Genomic DNA, 15,238 nt, shown 5'->3' on the forward strand with positions numbered 1-15,238 from the left:
ATAATTAGTCTAATATATAATTTTGACCATAATTAGTGCTTCTTGTATTTAGTTAATTTATTCATATACGTGGTCCTGTTTCTGATCTTAATTATTCTTTAAAGATTAATTTTAACTCTTTATGATAAATTCAGGACAAAAAATAGTTCATTACATATCAGAATATCTTTTATTATTGTCAGTTTCATAATTTTTTTAATTTCCGAATTAGGAATCTTCTCTTGCAAGTCTAAAAATTACCACAGTGATTCTAAAATGTATGCAAGCCGCAAGACATCTGCGCGTTCAAAATGAGTTGCATCAAGTACTGATTATGAAATATTTTTATTCACGACCATCACGAGTGAAATATTAAAATCGCGGACAAGCGAAATCCTTTTTACAAAGTTTTAATTTCCATCGTATTGAAGCTCATCATCGCGTAACGCTTGCGCGAGCAAATCATAAACGTTTAAAACTTGATTTATCTCTCGCTCTGCGTTCATCGCAATGAGAACAAATTCGCCACTACTGCCGCTGCCGTGCGAACGCTTTATTATAGCATGAGCGCATCTAGCACCTACGTAATTGGCGCAATTCCGTAAGTGTTTCCATTCAATTTTCTTTTTATTACGTGCTCGCCAACCGTTCTCCCACCGCCTCATCGCACGCGTTTCTCATCTCCCTGCGCATCACATTGTTTACTGCCGTTTTGACACGTTTCACGACACCCGGGAGCCTATGATGCGTTGCAATTTCTTCATCCTTTGAAAGTCCAAGGGAGGGATCGCATCGGTCAAAAATTATTGCGTATACAATGTAGTTCTCCTTAGATTTAGTAAAATAAGTCCTAAAGATGCTCTATTCTATAAAAAAAAAAACATTTTGTATTAAACATCCACAAATATAAAACGGTCCACTTAAGTTCTTGTTAAAATTTTGCGTTGAATTTTTAACACACTCAAGAATTAATTAAAATATTTTGTGTTAAATAAATATTCAACATTTCTTAATTTAAAATAATTTATGAGTAAATGAACAAATAACATAAAAATAATGTATTTTAAAACGTAAATTTTAAAGTAAATGAAAAAAGTACGTATTAATTTAACATATTATAAATGTTAATGTTATTAAAAAAAATATGTTTCAAATATCTTTCAAAGTTTGCTTATAAATTGTTTTAATGTTATATTTTTTATCTCAATTTGTTTACATAATATTTGTGTTATTTTCTAATACATTCACTTGTGCAAGATTAACACAAAATTTAAGTGAAATGTGTTAAATTTAATAAATTTTCCATTTTGTATTACAAAAATCATGTAATATACGGACAGCTATGTATATTTGATATCGTAAATTAAAAATGCATATGACTTTTATATATAATTCTTATAGTAGAACAGGATAGATATCTTTAGGCTTGCTTCAGATCTAGAGAGAGAGACAAATCATTGCCTGTTGATATACATAATCTGTCTAAAAAATTTCGATACTCATTTCTTCCTAAATATATAAGTAACGCCTTTTTCCAACAACTATAGTAATTTTTTCGATTATTTGTACGATTTTTTTCATGCAAGCAGTATGTTTCGAGAACTGGCCACGTGTGGATTTCATTAGATTTTTCGTTGTAAAAATTTTCGTAATGAAACAGTGGGCAGCTGTTTGTTTCGAAGTTCAAATCTGAGGGAGTTGATCAATCCCAGATTTTAATTTTGAAACAAATTTCATGGAGTTAGTCTCAAGAGAGACAAAACCAACCAAAGTGAGGACGATAAAATTCAAAATCAAGATAATATTGATGAACTTTTTTATAGTTTTGATTTTCGAAGTTAAAAATATGAAGGGGGAAGATTTGATAATATTTTAAACATCTAAGCGAATTAATTTCGAAATAATCTTTAATGTAATGAACACGTTACAAAAAATGATTACTGTAAAAGTTTCCAATGATTGAAAGAACGTTCTGAACAGTGGATTGAGATCAGGGGGACTATGTTTTCATTAATATAATTTATATATATTTATTTCTCAATTTTTCCTGAATTTAGTCTCATAACTTTTTAGATACTTTTACGTGTATAGTTGTCAGTAAAAAACCAAACCTGTGTTTACGAGTTGCCAATTATAAATCTGTTTTGTAAAATTATTATAGTTGTTGGAAAAAGACGTTACTTATATATTTAGGAAGAAATGAGTATTGAAATTTTTTAGACAGATTATGTATATCAACAGACAATGATTTGTCCCTCTCTTTTTACGGGCTCCAATGAGAATCATCCTCGTTACTTGTAACGATCAGATAACTTTTCCTCTAAGGCAAAAACGTGAAAATTTTTTTCATTGAAGGTAATGGAGAAATTTTTCACTCTTCATATTTCCGCTCTAGGAAAAAAGTTATATTATCGCTGTAACCCTGATAATATAATTATGGCAATATTAAATTGATCTTACATTACGAATGTGTGGGATGTCTGAGAAATATCGAGTTGATAAACCGTCCGCGTTGAGAGTTCACGAGGGGATGGAGATAGAATCGAGCGAAAGAATTCTCGGGTCTGCATGGCAAATTTCAATCTAGACGATGCTCAGATAACTCGGTTGAATCTTTAACAAGGGTAGTCCGGCTGCAGGACAATGGAGGATGGGGAAAGATCGAGGAGACACAAGGTGGCGAAGAGAAGCGTGCGAAGACGACAACGTTCGGTCGATGCAGAAAGGTAGAAAGGCGCAAAGGCGACATTGCGATTCAATAAATGATACCACCGGTGGCAATGCGTGACCCCGTTAGAGAGGCACTTTACGGGCCGTTCCGACGACGTGGCTGTAGCCCTCAAAGAGTAATACCGTCCTCTGCGCGCGAGCATCAGCACATCAAAATTTCAGCGGCCATGTGCCATGCGCGTCTCGCCAGTTTCTCAGATAAAATCTTTATTCGACGCACCGCGGCATGAATCGCGGAAATTGCGGGTCAAGCCGTCGTGCCGACAGCACACACGCGAGGATGTCTCCTCGGAACAGATAACTGCTGCGGAAGAGATAATCCTTATCAAATATATTAAGAAAAAGCATGAGCAATAAACCGATCATACTATATAGTATTACTGATAGAAAAGTGATCTAAAAAAATTAGCATCTTTTCAGTACAGCATTTAAAAAATTCTGAATTAAAAAACGTTTTAATTCGAATAATAAATGTGCAATTTCTATAATTTGATCTTCCTTCCATGTTATATATATTTTTTTATTTATTTAATTATGATGTATTCTTTAAGTAGATACAGGTGGTTTAAAGATATGCAAGTACCATAGTAGGATGAGCAAAAACTCTTTAAAAATTTTATAGTTGTTTAATTTTATAGTTGTATTTTTTTTACTAATATATTATATTAAATTTATATTGATTATAAGATAGAGATATTATAAGATAGAGATATACAATATAATAAATTTTATTTTAAAGAAAACTATATTATAGGGAGCTGTGGCCACTTCATGTGATCTATTCATTTGAAGTTAAAACCACGTTATGAGTTTTCAAAATTCGAACACTGGACCGAACACTGGACAACCTTAGTATAATGCAAATTTCACTCCTTATCAAAAATATGATATTTTTCGAATATGTGCAAATATGAGTCATCTTTCCACAAAAAATATATTAGTCTTCGATTTACTTTCATTATCTAAAAAATGCAAATTTTTTACTTGTATCACTTTTTTTATCAACGAAACGTAATGACCAATGAATATTATTTTTTAAAATAATAAAAAATACTTTACGCTACAATTTTGATTGCAAATAGCAATTATCTACATCAAATAAGAAATTCCACATCGTTTGCAATTCCGCTAAATCTCGCGCCGGTATAATATCAAATCTAAGTCGCAAGGGCGAAAGTTTAATCGAGTAGTCATTATGTTTGACCGGATTCGACGGAAGTAAAGAAATTTGGAGGGGAAGCGAATACGCGATGCCCGCGCTTGCGCTAATGCATATGTATGTGTATATGTGTGTATTCGTGTCGAGGGCGGAGAGAGAGAGAGAGAGCTAATTGCATCGGTAAATCATCCTCTAACCAGGAGGGTGGGAGCCTAGTCGCAGCCACTGGCAACCCTTTATTCTGTGTTATTACAGTCTAAAGTTACCCCGTGTAATTGTTGCTGTTTAATTGCAAACTCTAAGTCGTCTCGTTACAGGACGCGCAGCGCTGCGAGTAATTGCCCTCTTCAAATTTACCTACCAACCTGCCTGCTTTTTAGCGGCACGATCGCAGGGGTCGCACCGAATATTCCGCATCAGGCATATTTTATCGCGAGCGCGCGTTTTAATTGCGCTCGTACATCATCCGCGACACACGCAATGCGATTGTTACAACAAATATAATGACCGGACTGAGTGTACGGCCGTCTCAATTTACTTTCTTCGCAATTCCCCTTCTTCGCTTTTTCTCCCCAACCTCGAGACAACGTCGACCGGCTTCTACTCTCTGTCTGCAAACGTCACGCGTCCGCGATTCTTTCCAAAGGATCCCCAATGGCTATCCCCTACCGTTCGAATTCGTTTTTGATCCTGACGTGCGAGCCACCCTCCCCTTACCCCTTACAGGCCAGTTTCGCCGCGAGTCGCGCGCGACCGGGACGCATTGTCAAAGATAGACAATGCCGGACGATAAAAACGTAAAATTGATGCTCTTTTGTTCACATTGTTTGAGACGCTGCGCAACGTTTGCCACATGCCTGGACAACCATTGCTATTGGCTTGAAACTACATCCTCCACCTCCGGCTCCTGTATCATATCCCCTGTTCTCTCTCCCTCTTTCTGTCGCCATCCTCTACCGACAGAACGGCAGATTTCCTCTCTCTTCCTACCTGCTCTATCTGCTCTCTCCTGCTCGTTGTTATTTCCCCTCCCCCCCAAAACGAGTCACTTCGTCCGTAAGCCAGTATTGTATCGCTCCACTGGCTTTTGTGCACTCGTTTGTACGCTTCCCGCCATTGAATCGCTACAGGTCTCTGCCTCCTCGTTTCGTTGCCTCATATTGTTTAAATGTCGTACCATGGCCCGGAGATAATTAAACCGACGAAAAAAGTAACGGCTAATAACGTGCAAGTTTGATAGATAAATTCACGATTGATCTTATTCACTATAATTGATTTTGTTTAATACGTATCTCGTATGTCACCTTGGAGCAACATACGATATATCTATAGGAGTCATGGAAAGAATTGATAGTGTCTTGTTCGCAAAGATTGATCTCAATTGAACGTGAAAATATTCGATATTCAAATATTAATATGATATAAATAACTACTGTCTCTTAAAAGATAAAGCAGATGAGACAAAGAAAGAGAGAGAAGGGCATTTATCCTCGCTCTGAAGCAAGCCCTTTATATCGCTAAGAAACTTATGAAACTTATAAACTTGTATTAGGATACAGAAGAAACTTATAAAGGCAAAATTCAAAACCTATTAAAATTTGGATCTATGCTTAATCTCCCATCAGAGTTCATCGTTCAGTTCGTAATAACTCATTGATTACAAAAAGTCTCAAACCGCGCTAGGATTAAAGAGGTCAATCGATAACGAATATATCGACAAAGTTTTAAGGCCGCAAAATGTCAATACGTTCCTGACACACAAACAATAAATGTGGATAAATTTAACTTTGATATATTAGTTTGTATAAATTTTCAGTTTAATTTTAATTATTTAGTTAAAAGTAACGATTTTATTAATTAAAATAAAATCTGTCAATTACATATTTTAGTTTTATTTATTTTATAAATTTTTGGCAAGTATTATTAATGTTGTTAATAAATATATTATAATTTTGATATTTCTAGATTTCTCATTTTTAATTTTTATTTTTCAGATTGATTTTATAATTATTTAGTTAAGAATAACAATTCTATCAATTAAAATAAAATTTATCAATTACATAATTTAATTGCATTTATTTTATGAATAGTTTTTGACAATTATATACTATTGATTAATTTTGTTTGATTATGACAAGATTATTTTTTCTCTTTCCTTCTTTCCAAAATTGCTAACAAATGAAATAGAAATATGTTACGTTCATTACTATTTTCTTATTTATTAATATGTTGCATAAAACAACGATATTGTAGTAATGAAAAATTTCAATTATTTGTTTTGAATGTTGCTTGTTTTATAAAAACGAATGAAAGATGATTGAAGTGGATAGCATATCGCGCGTTTTGGCAGATGGAGATTGAAGTCGTGGGATGCGCGAAGACGTGCCGCGAGGTTTCACGACCAAATCGGTCCAGAAAACGGCATCGCGAAAGAAAAGAGAGGTTATAGTGCGGAAAGCGCAGGGTGATTTCCCAGCTGACCTGTAAAGCAACCTATCCCCTTTCTCTATCAAGTTTACTTCGCGAACCAGTAGTCTCTTCCACCGTTGGCCGTCTTCACATATGTGTCTACGCGATGCGAAAGATGCATCGCCATGAAAGGGAATAGTAGAAAATAAAGGAGGATGGTAGGAGAGACGGGGTTGGAGAGACGGGAAGCGAGATAGCAAATTCAGCCGATTCGAATTTTCCGCCGATTGTCCGGTGCTTTATGTCGCGCGGTAATTTTTAATAATTGATGAGTCCCAACGAATTTTGTTTCTGTTTTTGAAATTTCGTTATTCAATACAAGAAAATAGCGCAAATTTTTAAATAATTCTGCGGATAGCAGCTTGCATAGTACCGAAATAAAATGTGTTCTCTATATAGCGCTGTATTTATTTTTAAATTTTCCACTCTCTAAATTTTTCAGAATGAAATCTCATTCAAAACGAATGAACTTCATTCCAATTGGTAGTGAAAATACATTCGGAATAGAATGACATTTCACTTTTCATAAGGAAAATGTCTAACTCGACAATGTGACTTGCTCACTGAACTTTTTCATGCTTGATGTATGCACTGTTTCCAACTGTTACAATGTAGAGCATATCAGATTTTGCATTCTTTAATTACGAATGAAAATATTTATTTCGTACAGACACAGAGTGGAAGAATTCATTTCACACTGCACTATTAAATATCGAAGGAGTAATGACAACCTAATCCCTTGAGTTAAATAACATTTTATTTTATCTTTAACTTCCATGTAGGTCCAAATGTATAAATCAATTCATTTTTCTGTAGTTATTTTTAAATTAAATAACGTCTATATTAAAGTATGCATTTAGTAAATAATAAACTAAATTTGAGTCAAATTTAATACATTTTTTAAAGTTAAATTATTTAACTGCATTATTTTAAATTAACGACATAGTGAGTAAGAGTAATAGCGACCTATAGAAATGATTAAAAATATAAAATTAGATTAGATAACTTAACACTATAAATTTTATAAGATATATGAATGAAAAGTTATTCCAATTTTAGTGATTCGTTAATCGCTCGAATTTTCAAGTGGAATTTCACTCCAAGAAATTTAAAGAGTACATTCAAAATAAGATTCACAAATTCACAATCTAAATCGAGGAAAAGGTACGAGAATATGAAATGAGAAGAATCTCGCTAAAAGAAAGACCGAATTTAATAATAAAGATAATTCTAAAATCTTGATTAATAGAGTTGAAGCTAGTAATGTAATAAGGGTAATACTGTCATTCGCACTCACCGATGAGTGCACTGCTGGCAGGCGAAACAGTCGAGATGATAGACGTTCGTTCTGGCCCTCATGACCATCTCGAACGCCGGTATTTGCTTATTACATGCCGCGCAGCATCCCGTGTTCCCGAAGAGCCTGAGGTAGTCCCTCTTACAGAGGATAAGATTAGCTTTGGTGTAGAGGGTAGAGCCGACCTCGCCTAACCTACAGTCGCAGCATCCGCACTTGAGGCAGTCTTCGTGCCAGTAGAGATCCAGGGCCTTGAGGAGATACCTGAAGGACCGACCGCAGTTTTCGTTCTTACCGGCCGTTAAGTTTTGAAAATATCTCTCTTATCTTGATATTTAACATAGATTTACGCAAAAGCATTGACTAAACATTATAAGCGAAGCGAGAGAGGGCCGCTTTAGAGATCGGAAAGCTATATCTACATTCTTGCGACAAATATTGAATATGTAACAGATTTATTAATAAAGAAAGAGCTAGAGACGAAGATAGTGTTTTTTTTTAAGAGTATAGATCATGCAAAAATACATTGTATATATGTGTGTTGTCGTTTACCTCTCCGTAATTGTCTTCCCACAGCCGGCGCATTCCTGCTGCGTCGAACCATTTTTATTCGTCTCGGATTTGCTCACGTCCATAGTCATCGTGATCTCAACTACGGCGCCGTCTGGAACAGCAAATCAAATCGCTACAATTACACTGTTAAATATTAAAGAATCGAGTTTAATTTAAATAGTCCTTAAATAATGTGTTATTTTTAATTTCCAAGTGTCAATCTATTATTTTAATACAAAACATATGGTAAAAATGACATATAATCAACTTCTTTCTGCATTTATATTGCATTGCTAATTTCAAACTAAACAGCATTCATGTAAACGTATGCCCTTAATATATAATAAATTAAATTTAAACCAAAAATATATTCTTTTGTTTAATTCTTTCGTTTTAGTTAAATTGACATATTAAATAGAAATAAAGACGATCTATAGGAATGATTAAGAAATACTCAAATTTGATAATTTGACAGCATAAATTTAATATTATATATTCCTCTATTGTTGCTAAAAAAGAAAGAAATATTCGTGATAGATTCTTCTCTATTTTTTTCCAATTCCTTAATCCTCAATTATAACCATGAAAACAACACTGAAGTTTTAAATGATTTTAAAATAAAACAGAACAATTTAAAAATCTGATTTAAGTTATTAAAACAAGCATGAGAAAAATCATAAAATATTATGTAATATATATCTTTGAAAGTATACTCGTATTAATAATATTAATAATATTCACAATATTGATTTTGATATAATCATTATTATGAATTATTAATACAAATATATTTTCAAAGATATATTACTACATAATACTTTATGATTTTTCTCATGCTTGTTTTAATAACTTAAACCAGATTTCTTCTTTTGAAGTATAAAATGCAATAAACCTCCGCCTTATGGTGATTGATAGAAGGAAGTTCAAGATTTTTTTATCATTTAGAATCTTATAGTCAATCAGAATGTACAACCATCTAAAATATTCGCTTTGGGTTCAAATGATCTGTTGCTATAATCGAGGGTTAGCATTATGATAAAATTTAAAACAAACAATATTAAGTGAAAACGAATCGAGAAAAGTTCAACACAAATGAATGAAGAGAACTATTCGATTAGGGTCTTGGTGTCTAATAATATTTGTAAAATTTTAGAATTTCCAGTTCAAACAAATACGCGATTATTTATCTATTTTGAAACACAATTCTATAGACTGAAGCTGCAATATGTAATATCATAAATTAAACTTAATAAGGAATATTACTGATATTAATTTACATATTTAAAACACTAAAGAATTTATTATGAAAAATATCAATGAGAATTCGGATGTTTTATCAATTCAAGTGAAATTTAAAATAATCACTAGATGCCTAAAACTTACAAGTGAAATAAAATTCTCAGCAAAGCGACAGGAGCTCATAGACTGAGAAAAAAGTTGTGCCCGCGACGAGAGAATTATATATACGGTGTCATTTCGAAGTGTCAAAATTTGATTTCCCGAGTTAATGAGAACCTTACCCGCACATTTTGATGGTTCGTATGCATCCGCGCGTGTTTTTAAGGGCCGACACATCGCGGCGTTTGGCATGCAATGCACGCGTATCCCGCCCGTTACAAGCGTCTCCGACCGTCGTAAGTGGCTGACAGCACGCAATAATTAGTGCGACTAATTGGAACCGTGCCTGCCGCTCGTTCTCGCGCACTCAGACTCCAATAAGCACCGACGCGCTACGTCACAAGCGCCTCCGGAATCTTTCATGGTGCATAAAATATTTCTTTTTTGTTTCGTTCTCACTTTTCTCCCTTTTCTCTGTTCTTTTCGCTTACCGACATCCGAAACAGCCCGTCTTTCAACCATCCCGCGGAGCATTCGCGCTGGGCGAGCATTTTTCAGGCAAAAATAAATTTCTCTACAGCGCCAATTATTTTAACCGCATTTCGTGCTTACAAGGAAACTAAAAGCGTTATCCTAGTTAAGATGTATAAACTGTGCTATAAACTGTGCTACTTTAAACTTTAACCTTTGCGTCCTACTCAGGAATGTTGGAACAATGAATAATTGATTCTGTGTGTTTGTTTGTCTCGTGTAAAATCATATAAAATTTCTATTATATCTCAAATTCGTATAATAAAAGACAATGATACATTTTAATTATATCTTTTAATTTTCGCAAATCACGGACTTACAGATGGCGAAATGCCAACATTTAGTTTAAATATAATTTATATTTAATAATTTGGACACCGATGAGAATAAATCTGATTGAACGAGACAATTCTATATTTGCGATTAAAGTGATTTTTAGTTCTTAAATATTTCTATATGAATTTCTACACAATTCTGATTCCGCGAACAATATTTTTCGCACTAAATTTTTCGCAGATTTATGATTCGTTAACATTTAGATTAGTAATATTCTTATTAAAATAAAGGTGCTTATTAGCATTAAAAATAATAAAAATTATTAAATTGCTTGTCAATTTAATAAGTGATACTACTACTCAAGGTTTATTCATGATTGCGTTTCAAGATCGAAAAAGATTTCGGCGCGCGAAATTGATTTTGCAAAATCATATATGTACATAAATTCAGAATAAGGAGAAATATTTCAGCATTGAGATCCGCCTTACCGAATATTATTTCTCTTGTTTAATAACATATTTAGTTTCAACAAAATTAGTACAATGACGGAAGAATTTATTAAATTATTTTTATAAATAGTTCTTTGACTACGTTTAGCGGAATATTTATTTACGATAAATAAATATTTAAATAAATGAAAAAATGATATTTGAATCAAACTATTGATTCTTGTATCTAATACATATGTATTTACATTTAGTAAATATTCGCTAGAACTATTCAAAGAAATATTTATAAAATTTAATAATTGTTTTCTTAGTATACTTAGTATATAGAAATAGTAGATATAAGATTACTAAAGCCTGAAAATTTGATAATTAAATAATACGATATTTCACGCGTCACACTTAGATTATCTCCGAGACATTTTCTCAACCGCAAATTATCCGATTTATGCTGTCAACATCAGGCAATCGAGTTAAAAATGATTGTATCCGATTTAGGTCGTTGCGTCCGAAGATCACGAGAACGCAGTTATGTTCTTCCGAGGTGATCCGCGTAACACTTGGCCAACGAGGGTGATGTATGGGGGTGGCGGCCAGCAGCCCACTTTGCTTTCGCCCCCTTTGCCGCCACCGCCACCGCCACCACCATCGTTGCCGTTCAGTACGACGACAAGCGGGCGGACGTGCGGCGGGGGCTTAATTAATTAGCCGGATACTTTGAGTAACAATCCATTATTACATACAAACATCCTCGGCCTCGGGGCCGAGCTGCAGCTTTATGCTGCTAATTGGCCTTCTCAAAGCCGGGAGACCCGGGCACGAGTTATAAACGCCACTCCTTCCCTCCCTGGCCCCTCGCGACCCGCAGCCATCACACCGCACTGCTACCCCCGCTCTCTCACTCCAATTTTCTCTCTCGCTACCACCCACCAACCCCTTTTCTCTCTCCGTCTCACTTGTCCTTCTCTATCTCGTTATCTCTCCCTCTCCTTTTCCTTCCTTCATCTCCCTCGTCCCATCGCTGCATCACTTCACCCGCGTGCTCCGCAATACACGTAAAACGCATACAATCGTGCGGATACGCTCTCGCCCGCTCTTACCCACTCTCATCCCATCCCTTCGCGCTCGCACACATGCACTAAGACAAAATGGATGAGAGAGATGGAGGAAATAGGTGAGAGAATGCGAGAGGTGGACGGAAGGAAAGAGCAAACGAGAGTCGGAGAAGAGAAGGAGAATGCAAGGGACGGGGGGGAGACAGCGGGGGTTGGACGGATAGCGCTAATAACGCGCTCGTGACGCAAAAAAAAGGAAGAAGTATAATTGCCAGCCCTCGTGGCAGGTATTTTTCAAATAGGACCCCGTCCGTTAATTGGAGGGCAAATTAAAGAGGCGCCGCCGAGGAAAAAAACATCATCCCTTCCTCCCCGTCTCGTTTCCTCCCGTGGTGCGCCTCCCACGTCGGTATATCCAAGAGCCGCCTCGTGATTCGTCAAACGATCCGTACGCTTCGTTTTCTCTGGATCTAGTTTTTTTTAATGATTCTCCTCCCTTAGTCCGATTGACATTGCGATAGAATTAAAAAAAAGCGCGCACCGTGCGACGCGCCGCGAAAAGATGCGGTTAACGATGACGGTTTTTAAGCCCTTTTCCCGATTCGGGGTAAAAAAAAACTTGGCAAGTTATAGCTTGGCAAGCTATAGCTATATTGATAATCGATTACTTGGAACTCAACCGATAAATGAGAACGTGAGATGAATTCGCGACAGGAAAATCTCGTGTGTCTAGTCTCTGTATTTTGCAAACGCTTATAGCCACGTATGCATCATATTTGATCGCGATGGTTGCGAGAGATATGTATACAATAAAAAATGGATGTTACTTTACCCTTTTCATTGGCAAATAGCGAATGTCGAAATTGCCGATGCTCGCGAGTAAATTAAAAGTTCGGTGCATAGATACCAAAATATCAAACAAAAAAAAAATCAGTGTGAAATTAATCATTCGCGTCAGTGAAAAATTTCGAGCCTGTTGCTGCGAGAATTCGCACATCCGTACGTTGATTAAAATTACTCGCCTGTCGCAATCATAAGTTTATTCGGATTCGAAAAACGAATGAATTTACATATAAAAGAACGTATCTAAAATCGGTGAAATAATCTATAAAAAAATGAAAATTTTTCATTTTTCATTTCCGCGGAAACTTATATTTTCGAAAGGAAATGTCAAATTAAGCGGTTAAAAAAGTTTCTTAACTCTAGAAGAACCGAATGATCTATATTGATTCCGTTTCTATTTTTGGATTATCTAATATAGTTTTGGCAAAAAATATTAGGCGCTTATATTTTTTCCGTTTACCTGGCGTTCTTTTACTTCTATTGTTTATATCTATTGATATCGATATTATGTATAAATTTAAAAGATTTTTGAAACAAAGAATAATTTACAGTAAATTCCATAAATCAATTTTTGAGTTAAAATTTTACATAACATGTTTAATAAAGTGCTTATTTTTGGCCAAAGCTGTATTATATTTCTTATATAAAAGATAAGAATCTAAAATATTTTGATTTTTCAATAATTATATTTTTTATACTGATGAAGTATTCGATTTTTCATCACTTTCTTTTGTTTTCGTAATAATTTATTCACATTCCTTTTAAAAAATGTTGATATTTCTGTTAAATCGATATTAAAATAAAATGTATTTAAAAACTTGTATATAAAAGTTTCCTAAAAAATCGAAAAGGAGAACTGTATTTCTTGTTGCGAATGCTAATTTAATATTGAGACGTGTTTGCACACTGAGTGATCGGTCTGCTTGCAGCAATGACATTTCGGGTATTGTATTATCTTTTGACGGATGTCGTCAGCGTGGACAATGTCGATACTTCGATCGCTTATAAAACGAAATTGCAAAAGAACGAATTTCGCTCGACGCGATTTACGGCGTCTTTTACTACTGTCGGTCTTATGGAAATTAGACTCTTTACTGCAGCGATATCTTCTCGGATCTCCCCAAGAATTTTCAGAGATCTTTTAAAACGTAGCGATCTCGTCATAAACATGCGCCACGTCAGACAGGAAATGTCGCGTATCCAGTCCGCGATAAGACACTTGGTAACATATCGCTCCCTTATTTCAAAAGTGACACGATTATAAAATGTGATTTTCGAGTTATTACCATAAATTTAATAAATATTATCCTATCAATCATCAAAAGTAAATTAACTTCATAAAAAATTATCAAAATCATCACAACTTAAAAAAGATAGCTAAAAAAGACGTTGCAATTAACCATCACTCGAAAGATTGGATTTTTAAGAATTGAAACGAAAATAACATTTGATGATATTAAACATATATCTTTTTTGCTAATATTATTTGATTAATAATTTTCTATCAAGTTGAAAAATAGTTTTTCTCGTTTTCGGGAGACTTATTTCTTTCAATTGTCACTTATTTCTTTTATTTCTTTTAAAGTAAGTAAAAGTTAGATTCCTAAAAGTTTCCGATCAATATAAAATTTACAATAATTTTCGTCAGTCTGTTTTTTAGTTTACATTATTATAAGTTCATAAAATTCTTCTTACAATCACCTTAAGGATAATATCCTAAATAAAAAAATATATTATATACTTTATCTATGATAAAGTATCTATGATAAACTAAACTAAACTAAATTAAACTAAATCTTTATTTATGAAAAAAAATAAAAATTCCTTATTTGAATAATAAACATAATAAAAGTATTCATTGGCTGGAAATTTTTGACAGCACTATATATAATAAAACATTAATAATAAAAATTCTTTTGTATATCATATTTATATACCATCGGTCGTCGATATTTGCTAAATTATATTTGGGTACTGAAAACTAGCAGTCATCGTTTTATTTCTACGAGGAAGAAGTCTCGGAGAAATTCGATTTTTCGCCGATAAAATCGGTCTCACGTCGGGCGCGCTGTGCGACATTTCTCGTCTGCGCGTTTTCTCGTCTGAGATAGCATAATCGTAAAATGGCAAACTGATTTCAAGCGGTTTTTCCGTGTCGGCACGAACGGTCAATTGCTACTCATTCCTCAAACATGGACGAATCTCGATTGGAACGCTGATATTCGATCGTGAAATCAGTAACGGAATATATGACTTTTTATTCGGTCAATATAAGGAGCACCCTTCTGAGATTACGAAATTGCTCTAACAGCAATATGGGAGAAATCCACCTCCGCATCTCCTCCGTCGCGCTTCTCCAAGCGACTCTCCCAACTGGCCGTTTCCCGCCGTCCGTCTATCCCGGAGATTCCGTCGGAGCGGACACAGAGGGCCGCTCTAGGTGGTTTAATAAAAATGTCAAATATAAAGTAGCCGGTGGGGACGGACGTTTAGGAAATAAATAAATGTAAAAGAAAACTCGAGAGTGGAGAGGAGAAAAGGAAAGATCGAGAGCACGCAGGAT

The 15,238-nt window shown here is 34.7% G+C and overlaps 1 protein-coding gene across 1 annotated transcript in view; it reads right to left on the bottom strand.

Annotated features, from left to right (window-relative positions):
- The window catches only part of LOC105627276 (LIM domain only protein 3-like), a 13,171-nt gene extending 4,896 nt beyond the window's left edge, over positions 1 to 8,275 (bottom strand). The window contains exons 1-2 of the mRNA XM_012208566.1: positions 8,187 to 8,275; positions 7,635 to 7,898 (exon numbers count right to left, since the gene is read on the bottom strand). Of these exons, the coding sequence (XP_012063956.1) occupies positions 7,635 to 7,898; positions 8,187 to 8,275 (353 nt within the window). The remainder of the gene's footprint in view (positions 1 to 7,634; positions 7,899 to 8,186) is intronic.
- Positions 8,276 to 15,238: the final 6,963 nt, after the last annotated feature.

Source organism: Atta cephalotes (genome assembly GCF_000143395.1).
Source record: "Atta cephalotes unplaced genomic scaffold scaffold00001, whole genome shotgun sequence".
NCBI lineage: Eukaryota > Metazoa > Arthropoda > Insecta > Hymenoptera > Formicidae > Atta > Atta cephalotes.